Source organism: Oncorhynchus keta, unplaced genomic scaffold (genome assembly GCF_023373465.1).
Source record: "Oncorhynchus keta strain PuntledgeMale-10-30-2019 unplaced genomic scaffold, Oket_V2 Un_scaffold_4394_pilon_pilon, whole genome shotgun sequence".
NCBI lineage: Eukaryota > Metazoa > Chordata > Actinopteri > Salmoniformes > Salmonidae > Oncorhynchus > Oncorhynchus keta.
In genome coordinates this window covers 216,569-226,411 of record NW_026290944.1, presented here as the reverse complement: position 1 = coordinate 226,411, position 9,843 = coordinate 216,569, and the positions used below count along the sequence as shown (strand labels likewise).

Genomic DNA, 9,843 nt, shown 5'->3' with positions numbered 1-9,843 from the left:
ACCTCAAAGTTATTATTAATCATATTAATCGTATTAATCATTTAGGCTGTATCTGCAAAATATCATCCTTATATTCCTCCCCCTCTCTTTCCCTTAGTATATTGTCGGCCACAATCGATCTCGTTCCATATTTTCCCACTGCCAACCACTGGGCTTTCAACTCAGTTCAAGGGGCATTATTCGCATGGGAAACAAATTGTAATGAAACGGCAGGGAGCAGGTCTCGAACCCTCGACCTTCTAGCCCGAAGTCCAGGGATCCAGCGGCAGAGTCAATATCCGCGCTTATAAACCCAGGGTCGTTTCAATATGTTAACATTGCCAAAGCAAGTGAAGTAGATTATATACATAGATTATATACACAAGTGAAATAAACAATAAAAATGAGCAGTAAACATTACACGCACAGAATTTCAAAAATAATTTTTAAAAACGTTACACTATTTTGTAGTGAGTGGAAACGCCAACCGGATGCTTCATATTTATACATCCGGTGAATGATCTGTCTCATTGTTCTGTGGTGATAGTGGAAGGACCGCTTCTTACCACAGTCATAAAGTCATAATTATGGCAAAACCCCATCCATTTACACAACTTTTCTTCTTAAAATCTGATTTTTAAACCTAACCTTAACCACACTGTTAAGATTATGCCTAACCCTAATCTCAAATGAAGAACAAAAAGTAGATTTCTGTTTTCATAAATGTTTTACCAATGTTGACATTGTGGCTGTGGTAACTAGTGACAAGCCAACTAGTCAGCCATGTTCTTTTATAGTTAAATGATAATGGTCAGCCACCTCGGTAGCTTGCTAGCTGAAACATTGAAGCTCTTTACACTCGTTCATGTATATTGTCCACTGTGTTTTAAACTCACTTCTTCTGTCGTCTAGCTAGTTATCCCATTTAATGTCATATTTACATTGTTGTTATTAGTCAGCTAACCGAGCTGGCTGGTTAAGTTAGCATTAGCCTAGCTAGCTAACATCTCTGACCATGAGTTCACTGAGCTGCTCTCCTCCTGATAAAGAAGAGGAGGTCTGCTGGACGGAGAAAGAGGGTCTGTGGCTGAATGTTGTTGTGAAAGAGGAGAAGGAAGAGGAGGATATCACAGTAACAAAAGTAGAGGATGAGGATGTTGCAGTGAAAGAAGAAGAGAAAGATGAAGATCCCGTTTTTGGAGTGAAGGAGGAGGGAGAGATAACTGTCGTATTGGAAGAAGAAGAGGAGGATACTGGACATCTGATTAACCCCAGTAAGTTACTTACTGTCTTACAACAGAAACACCCACTGCAGTTGTTGAACTAAAGCGCAGAGTCACACTCCCACTATCAAAACGGACATATCTTTGAACCCTTATTCAAGTTCATGTGACTTTTCATCAGACTAGATGTTGTTTTGCCTCCTGACGTGGGTCGGAGGGCAGTTTTGTGTATTTTGGTCTGACAAAATGTAAAATTGCACCACCATCTTACCCTGTACCTATACATTATCTAACCCTGTACCTATACACTATCTAACCCTGTACCTATACATTATCTAACCCTGTACCTATACATTATCTAACCCTGTACCTATACACTATCTAACCCTGTACCTATACACTATCTAACCCTGTACCTATACACTATCTAACCCTGTACCTATACACTATCTAACCCTGTACCTATACACTATCTAACCCTGTACCTATACACTATCTAACCCTGTACCTATACACTATCTAACCCTGTACCTATACATTATCTAACCCTGTACCTATACACTATCTAACCCTGTACCTATACACTATCTAACCCTGTACCTAACCCTATACACTATCTAACCCTGTACCTATACCTATCTGTACCTATACACTATCTAACCCTGTACCTATACACTATCTAACCCTGTACCTATACACTATCTAACCCTGTACCTATACACTATCTAACCCTGTACCTATACACTATCTAACCCTGTACCTATACACTATCTAACCCTGTACCTATACACTATCTAACCCTGTACCTATACACTATCTAACCCTGTACCTATACACTATCTAACCCTGTACCTATACACTATCTAACCCTGTACCTATACACTATCTAACCCTGTACCTATACACTATCTAACCCTGTACCTATACACTAACCCTACCTATACACTATCTAACTAACCCTGTACCTATACACTCTACCATCTAACCCTGTACCTATACACTCTACCATCTAACCCTGTACCTATACACCATCTAACCCTGTACCTATACACCATCTAACCCTGTACCTATACACTCTACTATCTAACCCTGTACCTATACACTCTACCATCTAACCCTGTACCTATCCACTATCCCCAAAACCCACCAGCCCATCCCACTACTCTGGCCCTATAAAGGATCCTACACCAGGCCGTTGACCTGGGAGATGTAACGTAGTAAATGTAAATCCGGAACTCTCTAATTATACTGAAAAATATATATATAAACGCAACATTCTACAATGACCTTTGACCTTTTATTCAATGAGCTGGTACTTGGGATCAGAGAGCTCCCATGGTGTTCTTACTACTTTTCATAACATACATAAGAGATGCCGCAAGTTGTTTGTAATGGAAATTACGTTGAAAGTCATGGAGATGTCATGAAATTCCAACTGTCAAAATGTGTATGAAACCTGACAATTTGACTACAGGTATTTACTTTTAAAAAAGTAGCAAAAAAATATTAAAATGTTATTAAAAATAAATGGTTTAAACGGTATTGGGGCAGCAGGGCAGCAGGGCAGCAGGTAGCAGGGCAGCAGGTAGCAGGGCAGCAGGGCAGCAGGTAGCAGGGCAGCAGGTAGCAGGGCAGCAGGTAGAAGGGCAGCAGGGCAGCAGGTAGCAGGGCAGCAGGTAGCAGGGCAGCAGGGCAGCAGGCAGCAGGGCAGCAGGTAGCAGGGCAGCAGGTAGTCTAGTGGTTAGAGCTCGTAACCGAAAGGTTGCTGGATCGAATCCCCCGGGCTCACAAGGTAAAAATCTGTCGTTCTGCCCCATAACAAGGAAGTTAACCCACTGTTCCCTGGTAGGCCGACATTGTAAATAAGAATTTGTTCTTAACTGACTTGCCTGTCAAAATGTGTATGAAACCTCACAATTTGACTACAGGTATTTACTAAAAAAGTTGCTAAAAATATTCACATTTATTAAAATACTTCAAAGAAATAGTTTAAATGGGTATTGGGGTGGCAGGTAGCCTAGTTTAATTTTTTAATTTTTTAATTTAAAAAATCCTTCTCCCAAAATGTTTGACATTTATTCAAAAGCTCTTCTTCTGTCAAATGTTGCTTCTTCTTTCTTTTGTTTCTTTTTCCCCTCCGTGTAGTAACTCCATCTTAATGGAATTAGATCTTTACATTCTGTCCCCCTGCGTGTAGTAACATTAGATCTTTACATTCTGTCCCCCTGCGTGTAGTAACATTAGATCTTTACATTCTGTCCCCCTGCGTGTAGTAACATTAGATCTTTACATTCTGTCCCCCTGCGTGTAGTAACATTAGATCTTTACATTCTGTCCCCCTGCGTGTAGTAACATTAGATCTTTACATTCTGTCCCCCTGCGTGTAGTAACATTAGATCTTTACATTCTGTCCCCCTGCGTGTAGTAACATTAGATCTTTACATTCTGTCCCCCTGCGTGTAGTAACATTAGATCTTTACATTCTGTCCCCCTGCGTGTAGTAACATTAGATCTTTACATTCTGTCCCCCTGGTGTAGTAACATTAGATCTTTACATTCTGTCCCCCTTGTAGTAACATTAGATCTTTACATTCTGTCCTCCTGCATGTAGTAACTCCATCTTAATGGCATTAGATCTTTACATTCTGTCCCCCTGCGTGTAGTAACATTAGATCTTTACATTCTGTCCCCCTCCGTGTAGTAACATTAGATCTTAACATTCTGTCCCCCTGAGTAACATTAGATCTTAACATTCTGTCCCCCTGCGTGTAGTAACATTAGATCTTAACATTCTGTCCCCCTGTGTGTAGTAACATTAGATCTTAACATTCTGTCCCCCTGCGTGTAGTAACATTAGATCTTAACATTCTGTCCCCCTGCGTGTAGTAACCCCATCTTAATGGCATTAGATATTTTACATTCTGTCCCCCTGCGTGTAGTAACATTAGATCTTTACATTCTGTTCCCCTGCGTGTAGTAACATTAGATATTTTACATTCTGTCCCCCTGCGTGTAGTAACATTAGATCTTTACATTCTGTCCCCCTGCGTGTAGTAACATTAGATCTTAACATTCTGTCCCCCTGCGTGTAGTAACCCCATCTTAATGGCATTAGATATTTTACATTCTGTCCCCCTGCGTGTAGTAACATTAGATCTTAACATTCTGTCCCCCTGCGTGTAGTAACATTAGATCTTTACATTCTGTCCCCCTGCGTGTAGTAACTCCATCTTAATGGCATTAGATCTTTACATTCTGTCCCCCTGCGTGTAGTAACATTAGATCTTTACATTCTGTCCCCCTGCGTGTAGTAACATTAGATCTTTACATTCTGTCCCCCTGCGTGTAGTAACATTAGATCTTTACATTCTGTCCCCCTGCGTGTAGTAACATTAGATCTTAACATTCTGTCCTCCTGCGTGTAGTAACCCCATCTTAATGGCATTAGATCTTTACATTCTGTCCCCCTGCGTGTAGTAACATTAGATCTTTACATTCTGTCCCCCTGCGTGTAGTAACATTAGATCTTTACATTCTGTCCCCCTGCGTGTAGTAACATTAGATCTTTACATTCTGTCCCCCTGCGTGTAGTAACATTAGATCTTTACATTCTGTCCCCCTGCGTGTAGTAACATTAGATCTTTACATTCTGTTCCCCTGCGTGTAGTAACATTAGATCTTTACATTCTGTTCCCCTGCGTGTAGTAACATTAGATCTTTACATTCTGTCCCCCTGCGTGTAGTAACATTAGATCTTTACATTCTGTCCCCCTGCGTGTAGTAACATTAGATCTTTACATTCTGTCCCCCTGCGTGTAGCAACATTAGATCTTTACATTCTGTCCCCCTGCGTGTAGTAACTCCATCTTAATGGCATTAGATCTTTACATTCTGTCCCCCTGCGTGTAGTAACATTAGATCTTTACATTCTGTCCCCCTGCGTGTAGTAACATTAGATCTTAACATTCTGTCCCCCTGCGTGTAGTAACATTAGATCTTAACATTCTGTCCCCCTGCGTGTAGTAACATTAGATCTTAACATTCTGTCCCCCTGTGTGTAGTAACATTAGATCTTAACATTCTGTCCCCCTGCGTGTAGTAACATTAGATCTTAACATTCTGTCCCCCTGCGTGTAGTAACCCCATCTTAATGGCATTAGATATTTTACATTCTGTCCCCCTGCGTGTAGTAACATTAGATCTTTACATTCTGTCCCCCTGCGTGTAGTAACATTAGATATTTTACATTCTGTCCCCCTGCGTGTAGTAACATTAGATCTTTACATTCTGTCCCCCTGCGTGTAGTAACATTAGATCTTAACATTCTGTCCCCCTGCGTGTAGTAACCCCATCTTAATGGCATTAGATATTTTACATTCTGTCCCCCTGCGTGTAGTAACATTAGATCTTTACATTCTGTCCCCCTGCGTGTAGTAACATTAGATCTTAACATTCTGTCCTCCTGCGTGTAGTAACATTAGATCTTTACATTCTGTCCTCCTGCGTGTAGTAACTCCATCTTAATGGCATTAGACCTTTACATTCTGTCCCCCTGCGTGTAGTAACATTAGATCTTTACATTCTGTCCCCCTGCGTGTAGTAACATTAGATCTTTACATTCTGTCCCCCTGCGTGTAGTAACATTAGATCTTTACATTCTGTCCCCCTGCGTGTAGTAACATTAGATCTTAACATTCTGTCCTCCTGCGTGTAGTAACCCCATCTTAATGGCATTAGATCTTTACATTCTGTCCCCCTGCGTGTAGTAACATTAGATCTTTACATTCTGTCCCCCTGCGTGTAGTAACATTAGATCTTTACATTCTGTCCCCCTGCGTGTAGTAACATTAGATCTTTACATTCTGTCCCCCTGCGTGTAGTAACATTAGATCTTTACATTCTGTCCCCCTGCGTGTAGTAACATTAGATCTTAACATTCTGTCCTCCTCCGTGTAGTAACCCCATCTTAATGGCATTAGATCTTAACATTCTGTCCCCCTGCGTGTAGTAACATTAGATCTTAACATTCTGTCCTCCTGCGTGTAGTAACCCCATCTTAATGGCATTAGATCTTTACATTCTGTCCCCCTGCGTGTAGTAACATTAGATCTTTACATTCTGTCCCCCTGCGTGTAGTAACATTAGATCTTTACATTCTGTCCCCCTGCGTGTAGTAACATTAGATCTTTACATTCTGTTCCCCTGCGTGTAGTAACATTAGATCTTTACATTCTGTCCCCCTGCGTGTAGTAACATTAGATCTTTACATTCTGTCCCCCTGCGTGTAGTAACATTAGATCTTTACATTCTGTCCCCCTGCGTGTAGTAACATTAGATCTTTACATTCTGTCCCCCTGCGTGTAGTAACATTAGATCTTTACATTCTGTCCCCCTGCGTGTAGTAACATTAGATCTTTACATTCTGTCCCCCTGCGTGTAGTAACCCCATCTTAATGGCATTGGATCTTTTACATTCTGTAAAAGTGGAGAAGACATGAGAAACACCTCAATTCTGGATCTGACAATAAAAAGGCCACTCTAAAATCTGCAGTTTTGTCACACAACACAATGCTGATCAAACAGCATGATCATTACAAAGGTGCACCTTGTGCTGGGGACAATAAAAGGACACAATGCCACAGATGTATCAAGTTTTGAGGGAGCGTGCAATTGGCACGCTGACTGCAGGAATTTCCACCACAGCTTTTGCTCGAGAGTTGAATGTTCATTTCTCTACAATAAGCCGCCTCCAACATCAGTTTAGAGAATTTGGTGTTGAATATTTATGACTGTCATTAAGCCCTTTTCTGGGGGGAAACTGATTCGGATTGGCTGGGCATGTCTCCCCAGTGGGTTGACCTTTGCCCTCCCATTCTTTCGGCCCTGCCCGGTCATGTAAAATCCATAGGTTAGGGCCTAATTCATTTATTTCAATTGACTGATTTCCTTATTGCATGTTGCGTTTATATTTTGTTCAGTAAATGTAGTAGCTATCTAGCTAAGTGGTTAGCTTCTTCCAAGATCAAGCGTTGCTTGGTAACAGCAGAGAATCCTCTCCTGGATCAACAGCCTTGCTGTCTAATATTTGATTTGTGCAGCAAACTGTGAGTAGCATTTTTTAGTTACTTATATAACTTTATGAGCTGGGATATCTGGCCTCCAAATAGTTTAGTTACTTATATAACTCTATGAGCTGGGATATCTGGCCTCCAAATAATTTAGTTACTTATATAACTTTATGAGTTGAGATATCTGGCCTGGTCTTAAGACAATTGTTAAATTAATTTATAAACATCCTGGGCATCACCTTTCAGCTAAAATAAACAGTGGATTTCAGCTTCTGTGGTCCTTTAACCATCTGTCTGACTTTGTTGTTCACACAGGAGAGAGACGTAACTATCGTGGATCGTCTGGGGAGCCTCAACAACATCATGAAGCAGAGAAGAGACTCTCCACATCAGAACACCTCAAGAGTCCCCAACGGAAACCCACAGGGAAGAAACTTCATCGCTGCTCTGACTGTGGGAAGAGTTACTCAAGATCAGATTCACTAAAAGTACATCAGAAAATTCACACTGGCGATAAATCTCACCGCTGCTCTGACTGTGGGAAGAGTTACTCCAGATCAGATTCCCTCAAAGTACACCAGAGAATACACACGGCAGAGAAAACGTATAGCTGTGATCAATGTGGGAAGAGTTTTACTTCACCTAGCCAGCTGACTATACACCAGAGAACACACACAGGAGAGAAACCTTTCCGCTGCTCTGACTGTGGAAAGAGTTTCGTTATCGCGGGGAATTTAAAATCACACCAGAGAACACACACAGGAGAGAAACCTTATAGCTGTAATCAATGTGGGAAGAATTTTGCTTACTCGAGCAGCCTGATAGCACATTTAAAAACACACACATGAGAGAATCTACTGCGTTGACTGTGGGGAGACCTTTTCAAAATCATCTACATTACAATCACACCAGAGAATTCACACAGGACAGAAATCTTATAGTATTTTAATGATGTCACAATGTAGAATGTTTTAACATTGTAGTAGGAGTGTTCTAATGATGTCACAATGTAGAACCCTAAATGTTTGTCCTCTGTTCTATTGATTTCAGCATGATGTGGATATTAGCCTCATCAGGGGGAAAATCTAGGCTCTGAAATGAAAGAGTCCTATTTATGAGATTTAACAAAAAGTGACTAACAAAAGAAAGTGTTTTGTTACTTACCACGTTGGTGACCCACTTGAATCAAAATGCAACACTTTAAAATGTAGCGAGCTGTTTTCTACAAATTGTCTTCTAACTAATGATGTACACATTATTCCCAGATTCTGTGTCATATCGATTTTGAGTGATGCCAAGTAAGTGTTGCATTTCTCTTCGTTCTGGGGACCCCTAAATTTAAATGCATCACTCCAAAGTGTAGCTGACTGTCTTCTGCAGGTTGTCCTCTAACCAGTGAGGTGAAATATATCTCCCATTTGTTTTTAGTTTTGTTAGTTTCAACAGCAACCTACAACCTGATTTTTATCTGATCGATGTCCGTAATTTATTGCCACTTGTTAAAACAACAGTGTTTTTGGTGCTCATTTAAAAAATAAAAATAACTTCTTTTTTTTCAATGTTTTTAACTTTAAGTTAATTATTGCCATATTAACAAATGGGGTGGTATTTCATCCTATTTACATTTCATGTAACATTTTAGTAATCATAATTATTTACGCAACCAACTGACAATTTATTTTACTATCATATTGTTTACTAAAATAAAACTAGATTATATTTCTGGTTGGATATATGGGTTTTGATATTTCATATTACATAAATGTAATGTAACATTTAGTAATCACAATTATTCACGCAACTAACTTACAATTTATTTTTCTATAATTATATTGTTTACTAACAATGTCGTAAATCAAGCTTATAGTTTGTGCCAGGAGTCATTACATCCTATTCTTACTATTGTAATCAATGGTCTTTCTTAGAATGATCATTAGTCTTTCGTTGTTTTGTTTAATCAATGGTCTTTCCTTAGAATGATCATTAGTCTTTTCAGTTTTTATTGTTCTTTAGTTTTTTTCATCCTCATGATTGTTGTAAATATTTATAAATAAATAAATATTTCAGTTTTTATTTTCATTTGTTTGTTTTTTTAATGTTGTTTTTTCTTTGAAGCATTGATTTGCTTCCATGTCTAAAATGTGCATAAATATGTGTGTAAATAAAGCTTGATTTGATTTGAATCAACAGACTTTTTTGCAAAACCAATGAACAAATATGTGTAAAAGCAACACATCTCGGTCCATCTTAGTATGAAAACTGTATCAATTCTGTTTTTATGTCAAAATTGTGCAATTTTATCTCTTTCAATCAATCCAGTGCAGTTTTGTTTGGATTCCACTACTGAAACAATCAAACAGTATCAATCCCACTTGTCCAGCCTGCTGAAGGCGTGCTGGAGAGGTAAACACCACCCCGGCTCTACCAGGGGCTTGAGGTGGTCTCCCACAGCTCTGCTTATGTCATGTTCTGTGGCCTTGCTGTTCCATTTCTTGACTGCCCCTGCAACACAGAAACACATTTAGTCATATTATATACAACATTAAAAGTAATTAATATGGAGCATCTATGGC

General features: G+C 39.6%; 1 protein-coding gene across 2 annotated transcripts in view; it reads left to right on the top strand.

Moving 5' to 3' along the window:
- The first annotated feature begins 776 nt into the window (after positions 1–776).
- LOC127928892 (zinc finger and SCAN domain-containing protein 2-like) overlaps positions 777–9,843 on the top strand; it is a 46,328-nt gene continuing 37,261 nt past the window's right edge. The window contains exons 1-2 of one of the 2 annotated variants that reach the window (XM_052516484.1): positions 782–1,253; positions 7,586–9,453. In XM_052516484.1, the coding sequence (XP_052372444.1) occupies positions 995–1,253; positions 7,586–8,118 (792 nt within the window). In that variant the 5' untranslated portion in view covers positions 782–994 and the 3' untranslated portion in view covers positions 8,119–9,453. Of the gene's footprint in view, positions 1,254–7,585; positions 9,454–9,843 lie in introns of those variants that run through there. The other variant, XM_052516485.1, reaches the window with a different exon arrangement.